Genomic DNA, 11,689 nt, shown 5'->3' with positions numbered 1-11,689 from the left:
TGGCTGCTGGCCACACACGGTAGCCCATGGCAACCCACTACAGCAGGGGCTGCAGCCTATGCCATCACCAGAGACTCATGGCAGCCCAGCTCCAGGTTGAGCTGTTGAGGGCAGTGTCACTGACCCTCATATGTGGGATCTGAACCGGGGCCCTCTGGCGTCCCAAGCCAGCTCTTAACCAATGCACCACTTGGCTGGTCCTAAAGGTTTCACTTTTTAGGAAAATAACTGGTGGGAACCAGAAGGTCATCATGAGTGGACAGTGTTGAAAAGCTGAGAGAAAGGGCAGGAAAACGAGAAAAGAAGCTCTGTGTACTCCCAGAGCTGGGCAGGAGACTGCTTGCATATGACCTGCACACAGCACTGGAGACAGCAGTGGTTGGTGAGTGATTCCCTGCCGTGAGGCCTGCAAGTGACCAGCAGCAGCTATAGGAAGCATCTCGGCCCCCAGTGGTCCCTTATGATACTGTCAGTCTGATTTTTTTCTGGAAACAATAGGGGGCCTCAATCTGGAAGAAGGGATAGATAGACCCATGAGAAAAGCAAGACCAGAAGAGGCAGCCCCAGACCAGAAAGGGAGTGTGAAAGCAAAAAAACACACTTGAAACGATCAACTGAAAGGAAGTGTCTTGGCACATTATGAAACTGAAATGCCATTTTTTGTCCAATTTTATTTACCAAAATATTGATACACACAAGTGGCCACAAGAAGAGGGTCCCCTGGAGAGGAGGGGCGTCCACCCTTCAGCCTCAACTGTGCCCAGATTTTCCTGGAGGAGGGGAAGGGCTGCTGGGCTTCGCCACTGGAGTGCCTGGGTGGGCTGCTTTCCCAGCAACAGGCACCCACCCCTCAGCACACGGCATTTATACAAATATTTGGATATTTCTCCAGTGGGTGGGTGGCACTAAAAGAAATGTTCTGTACTTGGCTCACTGTTGTTCTAAAAGAAAAAAGGCCAAACAGATCGATAGAGTTTAGCGACATTCCATTCACCTTATTTCTGACATTTAAGAAAAATCAGGGGCTTCCACATACAAGATTTATACTGCTCACAGTTCCTCTTGATTTTTTTTCTCCGATTCGCCTATAAATTTCTATTTTTCTAAGAGGCCAGTGAATGGACGCTTTGGCAGCCCGCTTCATAGAGTATCATTAGTCCTCCGACAGAATTTCCCCTTAGTCCGGGCTTTGCCAAGTACACTTACACTACCGACCCGGTAGGTCAGGATAGTAGTGCACAGAGTCCTCGCGTGTCCGGCTCTTGTCACGGGGACAGCGGGCGGTTCCGAGGACTCCGCCTGCACACCTCATTCAAATAGCGGCGCTCCCTACGGCTCCGCCCTTCCCCAGCCCTTTCTCCTGCCCCTTCCCTCTCTAGAGCACGCACAATGAATTTCCCTCATTCACCTAGTTTTTTGTTTGTTTAGTCCCCACTGGAATATAAGCTCCTGGTGACAGGGCGTGGGCTGGGACCCAGGGCGAGGTGCGCGCCGTTGGCGTCGGAGGGCAGGGTGGGATCCTGTCCTATTTACATGTTTGATGTTTTGTTCATCATGAACATTTTGGCATTAATTTTGAATTTTTAAAATATTGTATTAGAATTTTTTTATTACTGAGTTTTCTGGCGCTCACTAAATTCTGCGCTCACGCAAGTGCCTCTCCCGCTGGGGCCGAGAGCTGAGACTATTTTACTCTAGGCCCAATACCAGGGCCCCCTGCAGTACAGGGCAAATTAACACTCTCTCACTCGGTAAAAAACATTCTTTAAAAATCTCCGCCAGTTACCACTTGCAAGACTCCTGGGAACCTCCCAGCCTGGGCACAGGAAGTCTGGGTAATCACGGGAAAGAACTGGGCTTGTCTCCCCACCGCCCCGTCCTTGCCCCTTTCAGGCCAAACCGCCCTGCCCCTCCCATGTCTGCGGGACTCCTGTGGCAGGTGGGGCGGGAATGAACGCAGAGTAGGGACTAGGAAGCGGGGAGCGGGGGTGGACTTAGGGGCCAGGGCGCCATGGGCAGGGGCAGGGGAGGGCGCCGAGGGGAGAAGAGCGCGTGGGTCAGAGCAGGAAGGCAGCGTGCGAGGCGTAGTGAGGCAGGTCGGATAGCTGAGCGGAGAAGGGGGATGGGAAGTGGAGAGGGCCGGGCAGAGGGCGTGGGGCGGGGCCCGTAGGGAAGAGTGAGGGGGCGGGGCAGGGTTGCAGAGTGGAGAGCTCTAGGGTGGGAAGATGCCGGGCGACCCGGCTCTCAAGAGACGGGTGCAGCGACGTAGCCGCCGCGGCTGCATCTGGGGTCGCTGGTGTCTGTGAGTGCCACCCCCCCCCACCACCACCACCCGGAGGGCGAGGCTGGTGCCGAGATCCGGGAGAGTCTTGCGCGGCCCGAGAGCCAGGCGGTGCGAAGGAAGGCGGGACACCGCTGCCAGCCTTCAGGTGACGATCCACCTGCGCTTACCGCCGCCCCTCCGCCCTTCTCTCCCGCAGGTGTCCGTACCCCGTTGATGACCATCCACCTTCGCTCACTGCCTCCCTCTCCCCTTTCTCTCCGTAGGTGTCCTCCACCGCAGGTGACCTCGAGCGGGCCATGGTGGATGCGCTGGGCGGGCGACACCTCGTGACCGCTGGCGGCGCGTGGGTGGAGGCCGAGACTGTGCTGCAGAACAAGGTGGTGGCGCTCTACTTCGCGGCCGCCCGGTGCGCGCCCAGCCGCGACTTTACGCCGCTGCTCCGTGACTTCTACGTGGAGCTAGTGGAGCAGGCGCTGCCGCCCGCGCCCTTGGCTGTGGTCTTGGTGTCAGCCGACCGCAGCGCCCGGGAGATGGAAGACTTCATGAGCCAGCTGCCCGGTGGCTGGCTAGCGTTGCCCTTCTACGACCCCTATCGGCAGTGAGTGGGGCCCCGTCCCGCGCTTTTCCCTGCGGTCTGGAGTGCCGACCCCGACGGTCCTCCCACACACATATCCGGGTTGGGCGGTCCTCGGGTACATTGTAGTCTCTGCTCAGCGTCCCCGGGAGGCTCTAGCAGTTGGCGGACTGGAGCGTCCGCGTCCCCGGGGGGGCTTGGTGAGCCCGAATCCTATCGCACCCCAGTCTCTGATTCCGAGGGTCTGCGTTTTTCACGAGCTCCGGTGATGTTGCGGTGAGCGGATTCCACCTTGGGAGCCGCAGCCCGCAACGCCCCGCCCCACCCCACCGCACAGGGAAGATCCTGAGTCTGGAGAGCAGGAGAGGGGACCTAGGAGGCCACTCCAGCCAGAACTGGAGACCGTGGATTAGCTGACCAGGCCAGTAGTGCGTGGTGGCTGGAGGGGAGGTGCCGAGGGACGGGCAGGAGCTCCGGGGCTGGAGGAACCCAGTGCTGGCCACGCTGCAGTTTTATTTTTACTGCCAGTGACTGGAATTTCCTAACCATAAAGGTGATTCCTGCTCCGACAACTGTAGGGGGAACCAGGTTCCCGGATTCCTGCCGAGGCAGATGTCAGAGGCGGCTAAAATCTAGCCCTGAACGATCTCATTCTGCCCTTGCGTTAGACAGGGATCTGTTGGATTTCAGAGTTTGTGAATTGACCGTAGTCCTCCTTTGGCTGTGGTTACAGACTCCGCGAAGGGGAGGAGGGAGGACTTGGGGGAGGAAGATGGACAGGGAGGGAGGATGTGGGAGGACGTAGGGGGAATTGGCAGATGGGGAGTATGATAGGGACCCTAATGTCCAGCATGTTGGGTCTCCTGTGGTGTAAGTGTCCAGATTTGGGTTTAAATTGCGCTTCACAACGTGCATTACCCCACCATCCCTTAGCAGATGCAGAACAGAATTTCTGGGCTTTGTTTTACAGGGGTAACTGTCACATTTCTCTGGTGATTATTATACAGTTGTGGCATTAACCACCAATTTAATTGTCCTCAGATGACATTCCTTCTGGCCAATTAAAAATGGAAGCTAACTTTGGAAGTCCTGTGGAAGTGTAACTCTTCCCCCAGCACCTGCTTTGGTTCATGCTGAGGAAGAAATGAGAGGGCAAACTTGCTTCCTCAAGCCTCTGTCACAGCAGGACTAAGTCAACCAGATAAATCCAAATGACCGCGATTCACTTGGCAAAAGGATGCATTATAGCATTACGTCTTGTGCTGGTTGTAAAATGCGTTTTGATTTGCTTCGTACTTGAGTTTATACACAGCTTTTGAAAGAACACATTTAGTTTTGAAAGTGATGTAATCAAGTTAAGAGCTCAGGCCTGGCAGAGCCCAGCTCTGGGATTCACCCATGGGGTGACCGGGGGCTGAGTATAATGACACGTCACAGACGCACGAGGACTGCGTTGACACATGAATTCAGAGCATGTCAGCTGGTGGTGTGCCAGCACTTGGTGTGTACGGCCCATTTCACAGATGTGCCTTAAGGCTCAGAGGCCGGCACTCCTGGCCCTGGAACTCTTTCTGCTTTGGCTGCTGCTTCCCCGAGGGGCCCTAGCTGGGAGAAGGGTCATCAGAACTACCTTCCACTTCCTTGGTTATCTTGTCAAAGCTGCTGAGGTTCCTGCAGGCAGCTGAGCAGCTCAGGGCCCAGGTGGCCTCACTTGGCCATCTCAGGCCAGGAGCTGACTTCCTTCAGACCCGGCCTCACCCCTCTGTTTTTCCACTTGAAGAAGTTAGCTCCTGCTCCTTTCCAGACTGCACTTCATTAACCCTGTCATTGCTGTTTGTACATTAGGAAATGGGATATTCTGTGGGGATTCTTGGTGCTGTTTCCCCAATTCTGCTTATCCCAGCCTGAATTTATGGGATCAGATCAGGAGCAAAATAGAAATAGCCACCACCAAGGAGAACGAAGGAATGTAGGGCGGAAGCGGAGGAAGTTCCTAATGTATGCAGAACACAGCCCTCTGCTGGGTGCTATGGGAAAGTGGGGCCAGGGCAGTAATCTCCTTGGCCCCTTGGTCACAGTGAGGGATCCCTGCTGTCTTCCCTCAGCGGCTGTCCATTGGATTACTGCTGACCGCCAAGTCTTAGGAGGAAGAGAGGACATTACCCACAGAGCCCCCACAGGGTCACCCTGGCATGGCTGGAGGTAGGACCGCTGCAAATACCCCTGCAGGAAGAAAATTCCTGGAGTCGCTCACCTTGTCCCCAGAGCCCACACAAAACCCGTTTGAGACTGCCCTTCTGCCTGGACAGGCGGATGTTTACTGATGTCTTTCCTACCAGAGGCAGAGTGGGCGAGAGGAGGGACTGACCTTCAAGGCCTGAACATGGGGCCAGCACCCAGAACAGGCCGTCCTACCTGGCTTCCTTCCCTTTGTTACAGGCCTAAGAAAGAAGCAACAATTAAATACAAGGTCTGACAATTAAGTTTGTGAACCCATCCTAGAAAAAATGCTACATACTTCATTGCCGAATATACTATGATCACCTTCGGAGTAGTCCCCTTGGAGAGCTATGCACAGATGCCAGCGCCTAGTCCATCTTTCCAAGCAATTGTGCAACTCTTTTTCTGGAATGGTCATCAGTGCTCTCATTGTATTACTCTTGATGTCCTGAATGTCATCAAAATGTCTTCCTTTCAATATTTCCTTTATCTTTGGGTAAAGAAGGAAGTCACTGGGGGCCAGATCAGGTGAGTAGGGAGGGTGTTCCAATACAGTTATTTGTTTACTGGCTAAAAATTCCCTCACAGACAGTGCCATGTGAGTTGGTGCATTGTCGTGATGCAAGAGCCGTAAATTGTTGGTGAAAGTTCAGGTCGTCTAACTTTTTCGCGCATCCTTTTCAGACTTCTAAATAGTAAATTTGGTTAACTGTTTGTCCAGTTGGTACAAATTCATAATGAATAATCCCTCTGATATCAAAAAGGTTAGCAACATCGTTGCAACAAGAACTTAATTGTCAGATCTTGTATGCCAGCAAGAATTCCTGTTGCGTGCGCCCACGCATGCTAGATCTGCTCAGTGGTGATGTCACACAAATTTTTTGATGGTTGCTTGACAACACTTATGCCCACTTAGGCTCTGGAACCTCAGCAGACCCCAAAGAGGCCTGGAGCAGACCCCCTTCCTGCTCTGGGTTGATCACTGCCCCCCACCATAGGCCTGGTGGATGGAGAACCTTGGCTTCCAGGTCTACAAGTTTGGATTGGATGGAAAAGACAGCTGGCCGTGGCTTCATCTCCTGGGTAGACAACAGTTCCATTAGAGACCTCAACGCAGTGGCGTAGAGTCAGTGCATGTGCCAAGCTGCTTGGCCCTGGCCTCTCCACCCCGGGGTTCCAGCTCTTTTGGGCCCCCTGACTCATCACGTCTCTGTCAGGCCCCAAATCCACTGAATCTGTGGCTCTCCAGTCCTTTCTCAGCTTTCTACTCATTGCTACTTTCTTCATTTAGATCCTGAACCATCAGAATATTCTAACTGGTCCGCCCGGCCTCAGTGTCCTCCTTTAAAGGACTCTTGTTCTCACACCTGCCTCATCACATGTCATCAAAGAAGTCTGTTCCTGCCATGCCATACCCCAGTTCTCCAGGGATTCCCCGAGCTCCTGTTGCCCTGCCCTCCAGTATTTGACCACATTTTCCTCCCAGCCCAGTCCTTTCCACCTGTGTTCTGCCCAGACTGGACAACTGAATTTCTAGAACACTACACATACTTTCCCACCCCCAAAGTTTGCACATGCCACAGCCCCCAAGCCTGGAGCCCCCCCCCTGGAAGCCCCTCTTCCATGCCTCTGGAGACACCGGGAGCATTTCTGGCCTGGGGGGCCCTATGTCCTTCATAGCTCGAGCCCAGTGCCACCCTGTGTAGGAGTGTGTGTTTGAGGGGTCTCTGTAGCCCTAAAGTTGGACCAGACCTTGTCCAGTGCTTGGCACCTGCAGGGTGCTTGTTGGATGGGTGATTGGAGCAAGTAGATTTGCTCTGGACGGCCTGCTGGTGGTTGAAATGGAAAGAGACTGGAGCCAGAAGTTGCCATGGCAACCTAGAAGTGGTTGTGCCAGTGACAAGGACATACTGCATTAGGTGAAGCAAGGGGGCCAACGTAGCAGCAGCAGCCAGCACCAGGGGCAGAAGAACTGGGTTCTTGGATTTCCCTCAAATGGTTAAATGCCCAGTTATAATGACTTCCCGCTGCCCAGCGACAAGGTCCTCTCCTTTCCAAGGCACAGTCTCATCTCTCTGGACATAGCTCAGTGCCCAGAGGGGATTGAGATGACTCCAGGGGAGGAGGGTGGGTAAGTGCCTCTCCTGCATGGCTCCAAGGTTACAGTTGTCCCCAGGCAGATGCTGCCAGGGTGGGGATTTGAGGGCTTACACTGGTGACTCTTTTGAAGATTACCTGGAGCAACAAAATGTCTATTCCAAACCTCCTTGCTCCTCAAAACCCAGCCTGCCTTGCATTCCCCTGACTGCCTCAGAGTTTGGTTTGATGTTTCAGGTGATTAAAACAACAGCAAAGCCTAAACAAGAAAGGTTATTGATCAGCTTACCTGGGACACCCAGCAGCCAGGAGCTGGTCAGAGGGAGGAGGAAGGCCACTGAGGACTTGTGGCTCTGCCTTCGGCCATGGCCTTCATGCTCGGGCCGCAGCCAGTGGCTGCCTGGCAAATGCAGCCTTTCGCGGTGACAGAGTGGCTGCCAGGTGTCGGGCTGCACACCCTCACACCCTCCTCTTTCCTAGCACACGTAAGTGCACCCAGAGCTCATTGGTCCTGAGTGTGCTACTTATTCGTGTACTGGTCAGTACAGCCAGGGGCCGAGGCCTTGCTGACTGGGCACGTGGCCCAGCTGGAGTTGGGGCTGGGTCCTCCCACCCCAAGAGAACACCAGCGTTTATTGAGTACTTATATACACCAAGCCCTTAGCTAAGCTCTACATGTATTAATCATTTCAGCCTCACAGCAACTCCAGGAACTGGGCTCTGTTATTCGGTGGTGCAGATGAGGAATCTGGGATGTAGGGAGGTAAACTAGCTTGCCCGAGTCACACAGCTGGTAAATGCCAGAGGGTGGAGGAGGCGTGCTTTCCAAAGGGGCATCATGGATGCTGAGCAGCAAGCCACAGGTCTCTGCCCCCCAAGCTGCAGAGGGCCCTGTCCTCAGCTTGTGCTCCCGCCTGCCCTTCCCCTTCCTCCGGGTCCCTGGAGGGGAAGCAGGAAGCCCTGGGAGGTTTGGCAATCTTGGGCAAGTGGGCTCCACGCCCATCATCAGGGGCAGGAGCTTCTGCATTTCTGATAATTGCCTGGGTGACGCTGTTGCCGCTGGTCCAGGGACCCCATACTCAGAGGTGCTGCTGTTCCGGATGTGCTGCTCAAAGGCTGGACTCTGGATGCAGAGGCTGCGTCAGGCTCGAGGGGGCTCAGGTCCTCCAGGATCCCCGCACCTCGCCACCCTCCAAAAGCCCGTCAGGCTCTTCCTCCTCAGGGGTAAGCCCCGAGGTCCTGGGTGGCAACTCCACAGCCGGACCACCACTTCCCTTCTTGGCAGGGTGGGCACTGCATGCCCTGTCCCCACTGCTCAGAGTCAGGCGCTGTCACAACCTACCTGTCCCCAAGGCCAGACAAAGCTTAGATCAGGCCCTTGGCTTTTTCCCTCTAGTTTTTGTACAGAGTTATTTGGGTTGTTTCATATTTTTGTTTTATGCCTTTGGGGAAAGCTAATTTCTTAGGTGTTTCAAAATTCAGGGATTGTGCAGGATTCTTAAAACATTGGAGAGAGTCGTCTCTGCCATGTTTTTCATCGGCCCTGCCTGAGTGCCCAGACCTGTTTGTGACAGATCTGTTTGTTCCCTCAGCCTGCAATTTGATGTGGATTGGCATCTATTCTGTTTGTGGTTTGGGCTTGTTTGTCCTGCAATGCTGTTTCATCAGGGCCGTCTGTATCGTATCTTTCTCATTGTTCATGATCGTTTTTACATAATAGTTCCCATGTTTTTTTTCTCTCCCATTTATTTTTTCTCCCTCATGTAAGTAGTGGATACCTGTGGACTGGTTTCCAGGAGCTGCTTGCCTGGCAGCCGTGTGCAGGGTTTCCTGCAGGAACAGGCCGTCCAGTAGTTCCATGTGTTCCCAGGAGCAACCACGGCCGTCTGCTGTGTTCCTGGCATCCCTTTCCCTGGCCCAGTCTTGGTAGAGCTTTGTGCCAATTTTTAGTCTTTCTTAACATTTTTGTTGTGACTTTCGTCTATAGTTGAACGATATTTCCATGCCACTGACTGTGGTGTTCAACTTTACCCCATGAGCTCAATGTTCCAGAAAGGAAGTTTAGCAAAGCAGATGTACATTTTTCTATACTTTTGTGTTTTTCAAGCATGAATAACAATAGGAAATGTTTATACTTTAATCATTTATTTTAATAAAATGTAGCACCTTAACTGTATTTACTTAAAAATATAAATACTGTAATTATTTTCTGTGGACTTTTGACACATTTTGGAGAATAAACTTGAAATCCATTAACGCAGTGAAAAGGTTAAGAATCAGGCTTAGTTTTATTGCTCACCGCGTTTTGATTCATTTCCTATTTCATTGATTTCTGTCCTCAGTCTTCTTTTGCCTCTTTCCACCTATCCGCTTTTGTTGCGTTTGCTCCATCGTTGTTTTTCTAGCTTCTTGAATTAAATGCAGAATTCATTCTAGACACCTTCTAGTTTTGGATAAGGGTGTTTAAGACCACAGCTTCCTAACTGTCGAATTGTACCTCCAGCTTGGGATCTGTAGTATATTCCATATTGCTCTGTGTTAATTATTTTGTAGTCTGCACTGCTGTTTCACATATAATATATGGTTATTTAGTTCTTAAGCTCATTCCAAAAAATTATTTTTATTGGCTTCCGATTTCATTACATTATGGGCTAAGTGGTCTGTGTACTACTGATTATTTGAAATTTAGTAAGATCCCCCCTGTGACCGAGAGCATGGCCAGTTTGTCACTGTCTCCTAGATATTTGAAAATGAGGTATATTCTCCATTTTTCGGGTGTAGGTACTGTGTTTTCTTGCTCCAGCTGAGCTTTGTCTTTGATCTGGGTGCTGGACAACAGCGAGAAGACTTTCATGGAGATGTCAGGGGGAAGATTTGGTAACAGGAGGGTCTTAAGTGCATTTTTCCTTCTACTCAGATTCACAGTCCTGAAGTTGCCAGATGAGGGAAATCAGATTACTGTTGACGTGAAGCCTTTCAAGCTGACCATGGGCATACGAAGGAGATTTTCATCAGGTGTCCTGTCCTGAGGGCAGTAATCCCTGTGAAGGTTACAGGGAGATTTGGGGAACTAAGAAGGATGATGTTCCTTTCCCTAAATAAATGCAAATCATTTTGTAGAAAGGCCACTCATGGGGTTACACTTGATGGTAAAAGTAGTCAAGAAATGGTTCATCCGTAATGTTAATCAGCGTGTCCTCAAATTTGTAGGGCAGAGAGTTGAATAAGGCTTTGCATTTATTTAGAGCTCATGGGATTTTAACTTTCACCATTCTGTGTACCTGATATTTTTCAACCTCTTGAGATGCAGAGAGAGATACCAATTTATTGGGTTGACTTGTGGGTTTAGACTTGCATTTTGCAATACAGTAGCCACTAGCCACATGTGGCTTCTTAAATTAAAATTAAAATGAACTAAAAGGAGAGATTCGGTCCTTCAGGCACAGCAGCCACATTTTGACGCCCCAGTTGTCCCCTGTGGCATGCGGTCTTTGGCAGCCAAGAACAGAGCAGTCCCACCACAGTACATACTACTCTGGGATAGCACTGGTCTGGACTGGAAAACAGCAAGAAGGAGAGAGGATCAAAGGGGTCCCCCAGCGCAGGAGGAGGCGCGGGCTGGCTAGGCTCTGAGGCGTTGCGGGGTCTGTGGGCACAGGGGAGGCCCTGGTCCCTTTAGAAGGGACCTCTAGCCCCCATGCTGATCCCTGGCCCACCCTCTTCTCTCCCGCAGTGAGCTGAGGACCAGGTACCACATCACAGCCACGCCCAAGCTTGTGATCCTGAAACCCAGCGGGGAAGTCATCACCGACAAAGGGCGCAAGCAGATCCGGGAGCGGGGGCGGGCCTGCTTCCAGAGCTGGGTGGAGGTGGCCGATGTCTTTCAGAATTTCTCCGGCTGACGTGGGGGTCCCTGGGGACCTGGACAGGTGTGCGACACACCAGCTGCTGCAGAGAGAACATGGGGAGAAGAGTTGTGGGCCGGTCCAGTTTATGTCAGAGCAGAAGCACTCTGCGGTGGCACAGAGAAAGCACTGCTCAGGACGCACGACCTCCCGTTTTGCTCTTGCTTGTAGCTATTTTCATTATTTTCAGCACAGCCTTCACATCAGCTTAACTGTGTTCACACTGAGCTATTGGAAATCTATGCAAAACACGTGCAGGCTTAAAGTAATATATAATATTTATTGATACATTTTTCTGGAAATCTATTTATTATAAGGATATGCTTTCACAACTACATTTATTACTAAAGTTTGCAGAATCTCTATGCTTTAATAAACAAATTTATTTCCACTGGAGACCTCTGATTTCCTTTTTTCTCTTGGCAAAGCAAGTGCCATTACAAGCTAGTGAAGCCCTATTCTCAAACACTTTTTCTGTTTTTCAAAGGGGATAGCTTCTTTTTTTTTTTTAAGATTTTTATTGGGTAATTGGGGGGATGGGAACAGTACTGGGGAATTAGGGGAAGGGGAACAGACAAGTTGCTGTCGTTTTGTTCTTCAATCTAGTTG

General features: G+C 51.6%; 1 protein-coding gene across 9 annotated transcripts; it reads left to right on the top strand.

The window, feature by feature from the left end:
* The first annotated feature begins 935 nt into the window (after positions 1-935).
* Positions 936-11,476, top strand: NXNL2 (nucleoredoxin like 2). Of its 9 annotated transcripts, none has more exons than XM_019631671.1 (5): positions 936-1,939; positions 2,548-2,882; positions 8,244-8,399; positions 10,093-10,190; positions 10,909-11,005. In XM_019631671.1, the coding sequence occupies exons 1-5, from the start codon at positions 1,916-1,918 to the stop codon at positions 10,914-10,916; spliced, it is 621 nt and encodes a 206-aa protein (XP_019487216.1). In that variant the 5' UTR covers positions 936-1,915; the 3' UTR covers positions 10,917-11,005. The 9 variants fall into 9 exon arrangements, with proteins under 9 accessions (XP_019487216.1, XP_019487215.1, XP_019487212.1 ...); XM_019631670.1 differs by having other exon boundaries at positions 10,093-10,206; positions 10,909-10,992; XM_019631667.1 differs by lacking the exon at positions 10,093-10,190 and having other exon boundaries at positions 10,909-11,476.
* The last annotated feature ends 213 nt before the right edge of the window (positions 11,477-11,689 follow it).

The sequence above is a fragment of the Hipposideros armiger genome, unplaced genomic scaffold, assembly GCF_001890085.2.
Source record: "Hipposideros armiger isolate ML-2016 unplaced genomic scaffold, ASM189008v1 scaffold_1031, whole genome shotgun sequence".
Taxonomy (NCBI): domain Eukaryota; kingdom Metazoa; phylum Chordata; class Mammalia; order Chiroptera; family Hipposideridae; genus Hipposideros; species Hipposideros armiger.
Note: the sequence above shows the minus strand (reverse complement) of the source record. Positions and strands in the feature narration are given on the sequence as shown.